General features: G+C 57.7%; 2 protein-coding genes across 3 annotated transcripts; both read left to right on the top strand.

Annotated features, from left to right (window-relative positions):
• Positions 1-3027: 3027 nt before the first annotated feature.
• CHCHD2 (coiled-coil-helix-coiled-coil-helix domain containing 2) lies at positions 3028-5536 on the top strand. The gene is made up of 4 exons (XM_051635964.1): positions 3028-3167; positions 3782-4028; positions 4589-4751; positions 5214-5536. Exons 1-4 carry the CDS (start codon positions 3034-3036, stop codon positions 5222-5224), a joined length of 555 nt encoding a protein of 184 aa, XP_051491924.1. The 5' UTR covers positions 3028-3033; the 3' UTR covers positions 5225-5536.
• A 1014-nt stretch (positions 5537-6550) lies between these two features.
• On the top strand, positions 6551-13841 carry PHKG1 (phosphorylase kinase catalytic subunit gamma 1). 2 transcript variants are annotated; one of them, XM_051635952.1, is made up of 10 exons: positions 6551-6810; positions 9151-9284; positions 9578-9753; positions 10059-10113; positions 10673-10738; positions 10864-11027; positions 11614-11704; positions 12609-12762; positions 12841-12966; positions 13531-13841. In XM_051635952.1, exons 2-10 carry the CDS (start codon positions 9202-9204, stop codon positions 13780-13782), a joined length of 1167 nt encoding a protein of 388 aa, XP_051491912.1. In that variant the 5' UTR covers positions 6551-6810; positions 9151-9201; the 3' UTR covers positions 13783-13841. The 2 variants fall into 2 exon arrangements, with proteins under 2 accessions (XP_051491912.1, XP_051491911.1); XM_051635951.1 differs by having other exon boundaries at positions 6551-6881.
• The last annotated feature ends 470 nt before the right edge of the window (positions 13842-14311 follow it).

Raw genomic sequence — 14311 nt, 5'->3', positions numbered from 1 at the left:
GCGCCCGGCGCCGCGCGCCCGCGCGCACGCACCCGATTGGCTGGCGCGGCCGCCGCGCCCCTCGCGCCCCGCCCCGCCCCCCGACGCCGGACGTGGCGCTCCGCGACGACGTCACGTCAGGCGGGGGCGGGGGCGGGGGGTGGCGCCGCCTGGCGGGCAGGGGCGGCGCTGCAGGGAGCGGGGCGGGACAGCCCGGGGTCCCGCGGCTCCCGCAGATCCCGCTGCGGGCGCGATTGCGTGGGCTGTTCCCGGGAGTGGCGCGGAACCCGGCAGGGCTGACCCGGCCCTCAGCGCTGAGGTGCCCCTGCGCCATCGTAAGGCGGCGCTGCTCTCCGAGACAGGTCCGCAAGCGAGGGATCCAGGCTTCTTCCGTGATTTTGCAGACAAACCGCCGCAGCCTGCAGGCACGCGAGTCCGTCTGGTGCCTCCTGTGCACAGGGGCCTCGCTGAGGGCCTGTTTCATTTCCCAAGTTTATCCTGAGACTTTCTGGGTGGTGTAATTTGGACAAGTGATAGTAAAAAGTCAATTAAAAGTGCTCTCCTTGGCTCTGGAGCAGGTGTCGATGGGTCCCCACAGGCCTCGCTCAGTTAATGCTTGGAAGAACGTGCTTGGCTCCTGAGTGAAAGGATTTTGTCATCTGTTTCCCAGATCTGGGGTCACACCTCTAAATTTAGCCAGCAGACCCGCGAGTCAGCAGCGCTGGCCAGAATGCGACGGATGCAACCAACAGAAATCAGGGCTGGATCTTCTTTCTTCCATACTTCTCCGGCTTCTATCAACAGTAGCATCAATTCCTCCCTGGCTGTAGTTTAAGAAGGAGCTAATACTTCTGGTCTAGCAACACAAAGTCATCTAGCAGCTGAATAGAAACCGAGCTTTGCTCAATGTGAACACCCCCAAAACCACTGCCCTGGCTTCATTTTGAGGATGGCCACTGGCTTATTTGCTCTCCCTTCCCTTTCCCACTTCCTTGCACGCACAACACTGCTGGGCATTAGCAGATGGAAGGGCCAGTGGGTACAAAAGGGAGCTCTGGGAGTTTTCCCAAGGCAGGCAGGACAACCCTCAATGGCAACATTCATCCTGCCCGGGGCCCCCACGCCTCCATTGTTCTGCGAAACAAAACAAATTCAGAGAGAGAAGGAGCTGCGAAGGGACTTCAGAAACAAGAAGGAAGCCCTCTGCATCTATACATTCAAGAACTATAAATTCAAGAGAGTTCAGAAAACCATTAAGAAAGGAGTTGTTTGAACTTTAGTTTATAAACCAAGTGAAAAATCTCTCACTGCCAGTGGTGCCTTCTGCTCTCAGTGGGTGCTGCTGCTCTGGATACGAAATATAATTTCTATTTATCTCCTAATCATTTTTACATTAACAGCAACTGCTTTTCTGAGCGAAGCTTTGCTTTTGGGCTACAACTGCTGCACACACGCACAATATTCACGCTTCCTTTACCAGGTAACAGCTACACACAACGTTGAAATGACTGGTCTTACGTAGCAACCTCCCCTACAACTGAAGAAACTGTGAACAAGCAATTTTTTGGACTCTCCATTATTTTCAGTGGATTTTAGATCACGAAAAATGCAAAGTTTTTGTGCTATATTCACAGAGTCATAGAATGCCAGGTTGGAAAGGACCTCAAGGATCCTGTGGTCCAACCTTTCTAGGTATTACTATAATTTAAATGAGGTGGCTCAGCACCCTGACAAGCTGAGACTTCAAACTGTCCATTGTGGGGGAATCCACCACTTCCCTGGGGAGACTATTAACTGAGCAAGTAGGGATCCAATTTCCACAGAAGTTTTCCCTCTGGTGCGTCTGGACTTGGGGAGTAAAGCCCAGTGGCTGCATTTTAATTATGTTCCAAATTACAGGACATAACTTGTGCCTTTCTCCTTACTAAATGATTCATTCTTTTCTAAAGCTCTGCTAAGATCCAGAACTCACAGCAGATTCCAAAAACCATTCGTGTTTGGTCCCTGTGTTTAAAAACATCAGTGCAGTGCTGTTCACTCGATTGTAACAGCTCTAAGTCTCCTACCACGACTACCCAAGGCCTGACTTTTATGTATTCTCTTCCATTTGCTATTTTTGTTGTATCCCTGCCTTTCCAAGCCATCTTTCACCGCCTGTCTCCAAACTTCCCAGCCTTGTTTCAGGAAAAGCAGGCGCCTTCCAACCCGACTCAGACCCTTCCACCCCCGGGGGAGCCGAGGGGGGTCAGACCTTGCTGGAGCCGCCACAACTGCAGAGCTGGCGTGATGTATCCCTGCTTTGATCAGTTAATGAAGTGGTATATTCGTTAATTGAAGGCATCGATACATTAATAATTTAAACATACATTCCTGAAAAAGCGCGACCTCAGAGAACACGCGCCCCGGAGCTGAGGGGGCAGGACACCCCCCGCCCTCCTCACGGGGCGGCTGGCAGCACAGCCCCGCCGCCTGTGCGGCGAAACCCCGCGGGTCCGGGAGCTTCTGGAGCCTCCTCCCCTGGGGTGCGGGACAGCCCTGCCCGAGCTGCGGGACAGCCCTGGGGTGCGGGACAGCGCTGGGGTGTGGGACAGCCCTGCCCTGGGGTGCGGGACAGCCCTGGGGCGCGGGACAGCGCTGCTCTGAGGTGCGGGATAGCCCCGAGGTGCGGGACAGCCCTGCTGGGGGCGCGGGACAGCCCCGAGGTGCGGGACAGCCCTGCCCTGGGGTGCGGGACAGCCCTGGGGTGCGGGACAGCGCTGCTCTGAGGTGCGGGATAGCCCCGAGGTGCGGGACAGCCCTGCCGGAGGTGCGGGACAGCCCTGCCCTGGGGTGCGGGACAGCCCTGGGGTGCGGGACAGCCCTGCTGGGGGTGCGGGACAGCCCTGCCCTGGGGTGCGGGACAGCGCTGCCCTGGGGTGCGGGACAGCCCTGCCCTGGGGTGCGGGACAGCGCTGCCCTGGGGTGCGGGACAGCGCCCGCCCGCCGTGCCCGCCTCAGCCGCTAGGGGGCGTGCCCCGCCCCGCCCCGCGCCGCCCGCCCCGCCCGCAGCCGCGCATGCGCAGAGCGGCGCCCGGTGACCTTCAGCGCGGCCCGCTCCGTCCGCCCGTCTCCGCTCACCGGACCCGCCTTCCTGCCGCGATGCCCCGGGGCAGCCGCAGCCGCACGTCCCGCGTGGCGCCCCCCGCCAGGTGAGGGCCGCCGGGCCCCTTCCCTCCCCTCCCCCGCGCCCCTCCCGGCCGCAGCGGGCAGAGGCCTCTCCGCCAGCCCCGGGGCGGGCCCGGTGCTCGGGCCCGGCTGGCGGAGCGGGGGGAGCCGCTTTGCTGCCGCGGCTCTTCCCAGCGCTCGCCGGCGGCGGGGCCTGCCCGTCCCGTGCCGACCGTTGAGGCGCTGCTCGCTGGCCCGGGCTGCCCCAGCGCCGGCAGCGCCGAAGGGCGGGCTGGATGGGGCTTGTGCAGCCTGCGCTGCTGGTGGGCACGGGGTGGATCTAGGTGATCTTGAAGGTCCCTTCCAACCCAAGCCATCCGGTAACACCCGGCCCTTTTTAGGTTCTATCTCCTTTCCTGCGAGGCAGCCCAGCCCTCAGGCCTGGCTGCAGCCGGGCTCTGCAGCAGCCCAGACCTGAGCCCCTGAGCACAAATCACTCACCAGGACACGGAGCTCTTGCCATCCCTGCACAGGATGAGGATGCGAGTCCCTCCTGATGCAAGCAGGAGGTGCAGGGGCTCGTTCCCTGCAGCCCAGCGGCCCGTGGGCCTTGTGAGGCTGGAGTGACGACACGAGGTTTCTCTTTCTGTCCTTGCAGCCGGGCCCCGCCAGCCAGGGCTGCAGCTCCGGCTCCTGCCGCGCGGGCGCCGGTCCCGGCGGCGGCCCCGGCCTCTGCTGTGGCTGCTCCCGCACCGAAGCAGCCGGGGCTGATGGCCCAGATGGCTACCACTGCTGCTGGGGTTGCCGTGGGCTCTGCTGTGGGACACACCATAGGCCATGCGCTTACAGGAGGGTTTGGTGGAGGAAGCAGCTCTGAAGCTGCAAGGCCTGATATTACTTACCAGGTAAGAGAAAGCACAGCTGGACACCAGCTAACGAGGCTTAATTTGTATTTGTAGCATCAGTTCTGTACAGGCTGGTGTCATTGCTGTAGACAAAGATCACACAAACCATGACTGGGGAAACTGAGGTAACTTTAGTGACTCTCCAGGGCAACCACTGCAGTCACCATGAGCGTCTTAAAAGTAGTTCATGGGTGATAGGTGCTTGTGGTAGGGAATTAGTGGTGGCTTATACTGCTGTACTCCTCTGATCAGACAGAACTTCAGTGTCCCAGGCCTGATGACAGTAAGATACATTGCAAGGCCTTGTTGTGCTGCTAAAATATTAATGTAATGCAATCCAGAGTTACCCAGGTGTCACTCACAAAACTGTTCAGAACATGCCATGTCCCTGCTTGGAACTGGTTTGTTCTTCAGCCCATTATTTGCTTTCCATTTAAAAAGCAACACAACATTTTGACGAAAAGGCAGGGGAGAAACACACAGCAAGCAGTACTGGGGTGGTGCAGCCTCACAGGCTGGAGCTGTTTCCAGGGTGCTGATCAGGGTGTCTGCCATTCCAGGAGCCCCAGGCAGCCCAGCCTGCCTACCAGCAGCAGCAGCAGTCCCAGTTTGCTCCTTGCCAGTATGAAATGAAGCAGTTCCTGGAGTGTGCACAGAACCAGACTGACCTCAAGCTGTGCGAGGGCTTCAGTGAGGTGCTGAAGCAGTGCAGGTTTGCTAATGGTAAGTAGGCAGTGCTACCAGGCAACTGCTAAACGAGCTGATCAGTAAAACTACTCTGGGAATGTCCTGTGCCCACCCAGTAAAGCATGGGAATTGATCTAGACCATACACACTGCAGCCAGTTAAAGCAAACTGCTGTTTGGCTTCCTGTTTTGGTCCTGTACAGTAGGTGGAAGTGGTGGGGTGGTGAGGATGAGTTCCTGAACCTTTTGTGCTGGTGCAGGGACTGGAGCTGGCAGTCTGGACAGTGGTGGCAGCAGGGCTGGAGAAGCAGTGTAGCAAGGGCCTGCTCTGCATAGCTGGCAAACCCTGACGTGGCAAGGACACAGACAAATGGTGGTGTTGGGGTGGGCTGCTGGAGCCTGCAGACAGATGAGGGGACAGAGAACACCCTGGCTCATCTGCTCTACAGCAAGGATTCCAAAGTTAATGGTGATTAACTGATAATCTCTTACCTTTCAGGTCTATCCTAAGCCTTCAGATGAAGGTTGCTGAAGAAGCCTTACAGGAACTGACCTGTGAATGAAAAAAAGCTTCAGTAATAAAGTCTAAAGATATCAGACATCTTGTTAGTTCATGTGTTCACACTATCATCCTCTTTGTGGCTTGATTCCTGCCATCGCCGCTACAGATGTGATACAACTTAAAGCAGCAAATTAATTACTTTAGCACAAAATGGAAGAATGAACAACCAAGCAGAGTGAGCTAATTTAGGTTAACTGGTTTGCTGATTGTTGTGCTGGATGTAAATGATACGGTGTCTAAATAAACTTCTCTCTCTAGAAGTACCTTGCTCGAGTGGGTTTCAGAGTCGAGTCTGAAGGGTGAGCAGGCAAGAACTGGTTTGTGTCAGGTTTCTGTGCTTGCCAGGAATGGTGCCTGGAGGGCTGGAGCTGCTGGAGTTCAGGAACTGCTGTAGCTCAGTGGTTAGCTGGGCTGGCCAGGCATCTGCTTGAGCACTTGAACCCCACAGGCAGGTTCTGCTGATGAAAACGTGCAGTGACAAGGCAGGCTGTGTCTCACCCCACACTACTCTGTGTGCAGCAGGTCTGGGTTCCCCTGAGCATCCTGTTGACCTTCTGAAAACAGGTCCTGTGTTCAGCTTCAAGAGATTCTGAGAAATACCTTCCCTCTGCCCAGAGAGGATCTCTGGTGGGCCATTACCTGGGCAGACCTGAGCACTACCAAGCAGCTGGGCACTTCCAAGATGATGCAGTCTCACCTCAGCCTTGCAGTTCCCAGTAACACAAGCTGAGGTTGTAGGTTCTTCCAGCTTGAGGTGGGAGGCTGGGACTGTCAGGAAGGGGGTGACTGTGGGTGGTGTGGCCTCTTCACACCTGGCTCCAGTGACAAAGGTGCCACTGCACATGAAGAAAAGGAAATCTCCATTTTTTAAATTCCTAAAAGCCTTCATCTCTGTTCTGCAGTTTCTGGTGAGGAAAAGATAAAATCAGTGTTAAAATGGGTTACCTCACAAGGTAACAGGGGGACAAGGACACAACTACGTCCCCTGGGGACACGAGCAGCTTTTCCTCTGCTGCCCGAGCTCACATCTCAGTTCCCAGGTTTGTCACCGTCCGGGGGGGGGGAAGAAATAAAACCGGTTTGGGCCAGAAATGCCTGGTGCTGGCGCCGAGCTGCAGCGGGACCCCTAAAACACCCGGCAGGCAGGGAGATGCCCTCGGGGCCCGCCAAGCAGCGCAGCCCGCAGCGCCGGGGCCGCGGGAGGCGGGTGCGGGAGGCGGGTGCGGGCTCAGCCCCGGGCCCCGCCCTCACGGGGGGGCTCGGAAACGAACCCAACCGGCGACCGAGCGGGCCCGGCCCGCGCGGGGGAGGGTTCAGCGCGGCGGGGCCGCCGAGGAGCTGCCCGCGCCTCCTCCCGCCCCGCAGCGCCCCGCAGCGCCATGGCCGCCCGCCGCCCGCCGCCGCCAAGTCGCGTCGCGCTTTATTTTTGGCTCGGGGGCGGCCGGCAGCGCTGAGCAGCGGCGGCTCCGCGGCTCCCGGGCCCTCCCGGCCGCTGCGCTTCGGCCCCGGGCCCGCGGGACAGACCCGCAGCGAGGTGAGAGCGGCGGCGCGGGAAGGGGCCGGGGAGCCCGTGGGGTCGGAGCTGCCCCGGAACGCCTGCTTTCGGTACGATCTGCAGCATTATTTTCTCCTCGCTCGCGGAACAAGTGTCTCCTTGCTGGGAGGGCTTTGAGGGGGGCCGGGCGGGGGGGGGACACTGCTGCGCTGGCCCTAGATCTGACTCGAGCTTCACCTCCCATATTTACCGCAATAACGATCTGCACGTTAAGCGAACATTCGCCACAGGAAACATCCACGGCCCGGTCTGGCAGCAGCGCCGGCTCCGCCGCCGCAGGACGCGGCCCTGCCCCGCACCCCCTGCCCTGCCCCGCACCCCTGCCCTGCCCCGCCACCCCCTGCCCCGCACCCCTGCCCTGCCCCGCCACCCCTGCTCCGCACCCCCTGCCCTGCCCCGCACCCCCTGCCCTGCTCCGCCACCCCCTGCCCTGCTCCGCCACCCCCTGCCCTGCTCCGCCACCCCCTGCCCTGCCCCGCCACCCCCTGCCCTGCCCCGCACCCCCTGCCCTGCCCCGCCACCCCCGGAGCTCCGGCAGCGCGAGCTGCGGGGTCTCCTGTTCGTGCTCTGAACCGTTTCCATACGATCAGGATTTTTAAAACCGATTCCTGGGCTTCCTCCTCCCGGGAGGAGGCAGCACAGACCCCAGCAGCTCTCTGGACGCTCCCCTGTGCTCCAGCCCTTCAGCAACAACCCCCAGGACTTTGATTTTCAGCTTAAAAAAAAATTAAAGCTGTTGGTTGCCTCCCACCTTGGAGGTATTTTCTTTTCCCTACCCCTTGATGCTGCCTCTCCTTTATAATTTCAGCCCTGCCTTGGTTCACCATTGCTGACAATATTTCCAACAGCTGAAACTTGGTCACTTAACCCACACTCCTGGCTGCTCAGGAATGCTCCAGCCCTGTTAGCCATCCCTCCCCGCAGCAGACAAGACACCAACCCCACAGCAGCAACACTCCTAACTAGGTCAGGACAGATACACACTGATAACAAGATTTAAACACAGTCTGAGCTGCAAACCTGCCTGGCAGTGTCCTGCTGGAGTTAGTGCCACCTTGGAGAGCAAGGCAAAGGAAAACCTGCAGTGTTTGGGCTCTCCTGCCCACCTACTGCCCCTCCCCCAGCAACAAACTGCTACCCCAGTGACAGTTTTGCTGCCCAGGCTTCTCAGAGCAGCTTCCCATACTAGCTGCTTGGTCTGTGTGTGTCTGTGGAGCAGCTGAACCTGGACAATCAAGATTTCAGGAATGCCAGGCACAGAACAGCCAGTTCCCCAGGCGTAAAGGGAGACGCTGGTGAAAATCAGGGATCAGGAATACCGATTATTTTTCCCCCCTCTATCCCAGAGCTCAGCATATTGTCATGCTGCTCCTGCTCCAGCAATGGCAGCATATACAAAAAAAAAACCCCAACCAACCAACCAAGCAATGAGAAGGAGAAAAGAGATGGCACAAAAGCCTCTCAGGGTTGAGGAGGCTGCTGGCAGCTGGTGCCTGCGGCTGAGGAAGCTCACTCAGCTGCTGCCCTCAGGCTGGCTCGGCCCCAGCTGACCCCACAGCACTGCCTGTCCCCAGCCACCCTGACCCTCCAAGCCCCCCATACTGCTTCGCCCACCCTTGCCACCTCTTTTCCCTCTTTAGTCCTTTTCCCCCTCTACTTGTAAGCACCATTTTTTCCTCCTTTTTCTCAGCCAAACCTTTCCAGACAACTTTGTTGTCCTAAAAATCATCAGGGAAATAAATAATAATTTAAAAAAGGCAGATTTCTGGGCTTTTTGGGGCCTTTTTGGGGGGTGCCAGCATGGAGTGACATTTCTGGAGGCTGCAGCTGCTGCTGGGGACCTTTGGACCTGCTGTGCTTCACCACTTTGCACCCAGGCACTGCCTCCCCACCAGCTCTCTCCCTGTGCTCTCCCTGCACCATCCTGGGTGGGACAGTCAAAGAAATGGAGTTAAATTGCTTTCCCAGGGGGAAGGAACCAGGGGAAGCATGGCAGGGCCCTCAGCACGTGGGGGGAGCTGGAGGATGATGCACTGCCAGCTGGGTGTGGGTGTTCTGCGGGATGAGATGAACTTTTGAGTGATTCCCAGAGCCTTGGCCCCAGCCAGGCTACAGGGGATCCAGTGGGATCTCTGCAGCATCCTGAGGGCTTTGCTTTGCTTTTCCAATCAGTGAAATATTCCCTTTGGTTTGTGATCCAGGATTATCCTCCTCCCTTCTCTCCAGCTCGATCTTTTCCCGTGGGGATCAGGACAGGGCAGGTCCCTGCTGCTGCCCTGGGTGCAGCCTGCACCCTTCACTGCTCTTTTCTCCTTGCAGCCCCTTTCCAGCAGCAGAGGAGCCCGAAGTGCCACCAGGCAGGAGCCAGAGATGACCAAGGAAGAAGACCTACCAGACTGGAACTCATCCAAGGAGTTTTATGAAAAATATGAGCCGAAGGAGGTTTTGGGCAGGTAAAGCCTCTTTTTTTTTTTTTGCAAACTGTGGTTTCACCTACTCCAGTAGCCAAAAGGAAGCAGCATCCCCTGGGAATCGGATATGAACAGGGCCCATAACAGCACGGGGTTAAAAGTAGCTCAAAGCAGCACTTCCCATCAGCTCAAAATCTTCTGTCCCATCACGAGAAGGTTAACACAAAACTCACTGTTACATGAAGATTCCAACAGGCCCAGGTGCTGGTGAAGGCTGTGAAGCTGGGCTGGGGGGAGGGACGGAAGCCCCCATCCTGTGTGTGTTTCCCTGGCAGGGGGGTGAGCAGCGTCGTCCGTCGCTGCATCCACAAGGCCACCCGGCAGGAATACGCCGTGAAGATCATCGACATCACGGCGGGAAACATCTCCCCCCGGGAGGTGCAGGAGCTGCGAGAAGCCACCGCCAAGGAGATCGACATTCTCCGGAAAGTCTCGGGCCACCCCAACGTCAGTAAGTCAGGGCAAGGGAGTTTTCTGCTCCTTTGATTCTTTGGGGTGTCCCCAGGAAGGGGTTTTGGGGTGAAATCCCTGGAGGGTCCCGATGATCCCAACGTGATACAGGGCACCTGCTCAGAGCATCCTTTGCTTTACCTCCACACACATGCCCAGTGGTACCCACACTGCCTAGGCTATCTCCCAGCCAAAATACTAATGAAGATCAGCTCCTTGTTAATTTAATGGACTAAAAATTGCTGATCTAATTAATGGACAGAACACACTCTACTCTGTGCTCACAGCCCCCATGTTTTATTGCAGTCCAGCTGAAGGACAGCTATGAATCCAGCACCTTCTTCTTCTTGGTGTTTGACCTGTAAGTACCAGTGTGCCCATCCCCACTCTGCAGCCAGCCCCCAGCCAACACTCCCCCAGGTTTTTACAGTCCAAACGGGGCACAGCGGGGAGACAAGCAGCTCTTGTTCAAGGCAGAAACGAGCCTTGATTGCTGAGGCAGCTCCTTGCAGCCTTTCCCCCGCAGCAGCTCCGTGCTGCTCAGGTTTCCCTGTAACCTTTGGTAGGAGCTGTCATGCATCCCCAGGGGTTATTTATATGCCCAGTGGGACCAGGGTGTGACACCACAACTCCTGTCACTGGGGCAGCACAAAGGATGGCAGCAGAGGGGGATGGCACCACAAGAGCCCCAATCCTGTCCCATCCAAACGCCACCCTCTCCAGGGACACCTTTTCCTTCTCTTGTCTTGCAGCCAGATAGAGACTTTCTTGCCCTTTTATTAACAAGCTGGCTGGTCGTTTTGTGCAGTGGGTGCCTTGGGGCTGTTCAGGGGCAGAGACCCCCAGGCCATCCTGGCTCTGGGGGTGCGTTTGCTGCTGCAGCTCAAACCCTGCCTGCCTCTTTTCCCTCCCACTTGCAGGATGAAGAGAGGGGAGCTCTTCGACTACCTCACCGAGAAAGTCACCTTGAGCGAGAAGGAAACTAGGTAAGGCTGGATGCAGGTGGTTCAAAATCGTGGTGCAAAAGTAGAGCATGGGTTCAAAAGATGGCCTTGCAGCCAGCAAGTGCTGGTGGGCACTCGGGCTAGGGGAGGTGCTGTCTCATCCCCAGGAAGATCATGCGGGCGCTGCTGGAAGTGATCCAGTACCTCCACTCCATCAACATCGTCCACCGGGACCTGAAGCCGGAGAACATCCTCCTGGATGACAACATGAACATCAAGCTGACAGACTTCGGGTTCTCCTGCCAGCTGCGTGAGAACGAGATGCTCAAAGGTAGGAGGAGGGGGAGGCAGGGGCAATGGCCCGTGGCCACCTGGGGGCTGCAGTGCCCAGGGCGAGTTGGTGGAGCCTCTGGCCCCCGTGTCTCCTTGGGGTCAGTCTCGCTGCTGGTGCAGGTTGGTGCCTCTTGGCCTGGGGCTGCCCTCCAGCTCACAGACCAGGCCAGCTCTGCCTTGCAGCACAACCTCCACACCCCACTCCTTGCCAGGAAGGAGTTACTGGCCATTAGGAAAATCATCCTTTCCACATCTTATTTCCTCCAGTTGGTCCTCATCACCCCATTCATTTATTGCCCAACATTAACAGTTTTTTCCCAAATCCTGCACTGCAAAAACCCACACATCCAGCAAAGAGCGACCCCCACACCAGCATCCTCATCCCTCTCTTTGCTCATGTTTTAGCTGTTATAACCCACCAAGTCACCAGTGAGATGCACACAAGTTGCAGTCACTCCCTGTGAGAACCATGGCTGCAAAGATCCTACCTGGGATCCATAACCCCCTTGACAACTGCCCAGAGGTGGGGGGGTGGCACAAACCCTCCCAGGTGGCTGAGGGGATGCTCTGCCCTGTCTTTGCAGAGATCTGTGGCACCCCTGGCTACCTGGCCCCCGAGATCCTCCAGTGCTCCATGGATGATGAGCACCAAGGCTACGGGAAGGAGGTCGATATGTGAGTGAGACTCTTGCCTTCCCACCTCACCCCTTAGGCTGCTCCCAAAACACACGTGGTTTGAGGCACAGCGAGAGCGGTGTGGATGGGAGTCAGTTGGAGCATTTGGAAAGAACTAAATGATGCACCAGAAAATGCCCCTTGGAGCCGTGAGGGGGTTGTCCCAGCAACCAGGGGCATGTGGCACAGAGCTGAGGGAGAAGCAGCCTGGGGCTCATAAAAAAATCAACTCAGGGGCTGGGCTCCAAGACACAGGGCTTTTCAGCACAGCACATAGCAAGGCATGAGGCCAAGGCATTCCCTGAGAGAGCAGCCAGCTCAGGAAAGCCCTTCAGAGTCCAGCCTGAGCCCTGTGGTGACTTTGCCACAATCTCTGTTGGCTTCAGGCTCAGTTTTGCAGCTGTCAGAACTCTAATGAACCACTGAAGACACACAGGGGCGTTTCAGCCCCTTTTCAGTTTAAATACTTCCAAGTAAACCCCACGCTAGGACACTGCACAGCACAGTCTGAGCCAAGACAGCCCCAGAGCATCTAGCCTTGCTGGTTCCACCACATCCCACCCTCCCACATCCTCTCCCTCCCTTAAAAATCCCCAAGAAAAGCAAATATTGCCAACTCACAGCTTCCTCCTGCAGCACCCAGGGGAGCAACTCCACAGCAGCTCCTCCCCAGCAGTGGGGCAGCCCCTGCTCCTTATCACCCCTCAGGGCTAACGAGCCCCAGCAGTGAGCTCAGCCTCCCTCAGCACACCACGCAGGGCCGTGTCCCAGCTTCCCAGGGCTGGCAAAGCCCAGCATGTCCCAGTTGGGGGGGGATGCCCTGAGCCACCTGCGGGGCATGGATCCTGCTGGGTGTCCTTGGGGTGTCTCCCAGGGCTGGAGGGTTCTGCTGGGCTGCCCACAGGTGGAGCACTGGGGTGATCATGTACACCTTGCTGGCCGGCTCACCGCCCTTCTGGCACCGCAAGCAGATGCTGATGCTGCGGATGATCATGAACGGGGATTACCAGTTCAGCTCCCCGGAGTGGGACGACCGCTCCGACACCGTCAAGGACCTGGTAGGCACTCGGGGGTGGGAACAGCTTTGTGGGAGGGTTTTGCAGACAAGCCTGGGTTGATGTGGTGGCTTCCTGCAGATCTCCCGGTTCCTGGTGGTGGACCCACGGCAGCGGTACACGGCCAGCGAGGCGCTGGCCCACCCCTTCTTCCAGCAGTACGACGTGGAGGAGGTTCGGCACTTCAGCCCCTTCCGGAAGTTCAAGGTGAGGCTGGGTGTGGGGGTGTCTTGGTGCCCCAGCCTTGAGCACGGGAGCTGCAGGAGCTCAGCAGGGGGATGGCTTTCCCAGCTGAGCTGGGAGAAACTGGGAGTTCGAGGAGGCTGATGGATCTGGGCTTTGGTGGGATGTGGCAGCCCAGGGGAGACCCTTCTCCAAGCACAGTTTTGCTTACTTGGTACTTCCTAAGGGCTCTTCCACAGGAGGATTAAATAAGAAAAGGCGAGAGCCTGCCTCGCCCATGAATCATTATAAAAATCACTTCTAAGGGGAACTGGATGAGCCCAACTTCACATGGGTGCATCAAGTGCTGCAGAAGTTGATAAAACAGAGGCATCTTTTCCTTCCCCTATAGCCAGCCCTTAGGGAAGCCCAGAGGCACCCCAGGTGACAGCAGGTGACACATTTAGGACTGACCTGCAGCTTTGACGTTAAGGTCGTGCTTGGAAAAGCCTGTACCCCTCAGACAGGGTAAACACCTGTGCCAGCAGCCAGGCTGCAGATGGACAGGGACAGGTTGGGGCTGATCCAGCCTGTCCCCCCGTGCTGCAGGTGATCTGCCTGACCGTCCTGGCCTCGGTGCGGATCTACTACCAGTACCGGCTGGTGAAGGCGGTGACGCGGGAGCTGGTGGTGCGGGACCCCTACGCGCTGAAGCCGGTGCGCAAGCTGATCGACGCCTGCGCCTTCCGCACATACCGGCACTGGGTGAAGAAGGGGGAGGCCCAGAACAGAGCTGCCCTCTTTGAGAACACCTGCAAGGCCATTCTGCTGACCCTGGCAGCCGAGGAAGGGCTGTTCTGATCGCCGCCACCTAAGCTGGGAGTTTAGGCAAGTAAAATCTTTGAGAACCAACCCAAAAAGTGTTTTCTTCTCCTTTTTCTTAAGAGATGCAGCTGGCCTCGGGTCAGGTGCAAATGCAGAGCCAGCAGATGGCTGCAGTTTGCCCCTGGGGCACGTCCTGCCTCTAACAGAGCTCTGACCCAGCGCAGCTCCTGCTGGGGACAGCTCAGCCCAGCACCACAAAGGGATCCTTTCTGGGCAGTCGCAGGTGGAGGGGGTATGAGCAGTGCCCAGAGGGGTGTCCTCACCCACCAACATGCTCAGGGCTCCTGCTCCCATCAGATTTGGTGGCAGATCTTGTGCACAGCTGGTTTGTAGCCCTTATGCTGGCTCTAACACCTGGGAGAGGTGGGGCACTTGTCTGTGTCATCTGTGCCCTTAGAAACCAGCACACGTGTGGCTTTGTCACTGTTTAAGAGTCAATAAAGGTGCCTTGCTTCAATTCTGGGAAGGCTCAGAGGCTGGTACCAAGCTGGGATTTCCCAAGGAG

The sequence above is a fragment of the Apus apus genome, chromosome 18, assembly GCF_020740795.1.
Source record: "Apus apus isolate bApuApu2 chromosome 18, bApuApu2.pri.cur, whole genome shotgun sequence".
NCBI lineage: Eukaryota > Metazoa > Chordata > Aves > Apodiformes > Apodidae > Apus > Apus apus.
The sequence above is the reverse complement of the archived record's forward strand: the minus strand, read 5'-3'. Positions and strand labels throughout refer to the sequence as shown.

Excerpts from the sequence above, each read along its gene's own strand:
- PHKG1 (XM_051635952.1), top strand. The coding sequence starts at position 9,202 with ATGACCAAGGAAGAAGACCTACCAGACTGGAACTCATCCAAGGAGTTT. Across the intron at positions 10,114-10,672 it reads TTCTTCTTGGTGTTTGACCT|GATGAAGAGAGGGGAGCTCT; the intron begins GTAAGTACCAGT and ends TCCCACTTGCAG. Across the intron at positions 10,739-10,863 it reads TTGAGCGAGAAGGAAACTAG|GAAGATCATGCGGGCGCTGC; the intron begins GTAAGGCTGGAT and ends TCTCATCCCCAG.
- CHCHD2 (XM_051635964.1), top strand. The coding sequence starts at position 3,034 with ATGCGCAGAGCGGCGCCCGGTGACCTTCAGCGCGGCCCGCTCCGTCCG. Across the intron at positions 3,168-3,781 it reads CGCGTGGCGCCCCCCGCCAG|CCGGGCCCCGCCAGCCAGGG; the intron begins GTGAGGGCCGCC and ends CTGTCCTTGCAG. Across the intron at positions 4,029-4,588 it reads GGCCTGATATTACTTACCAG|GAGCCCCAGGCAGCCCAGCC; the intron begins GTAAGAGAAAGC and ends CTGCCATTCCAG.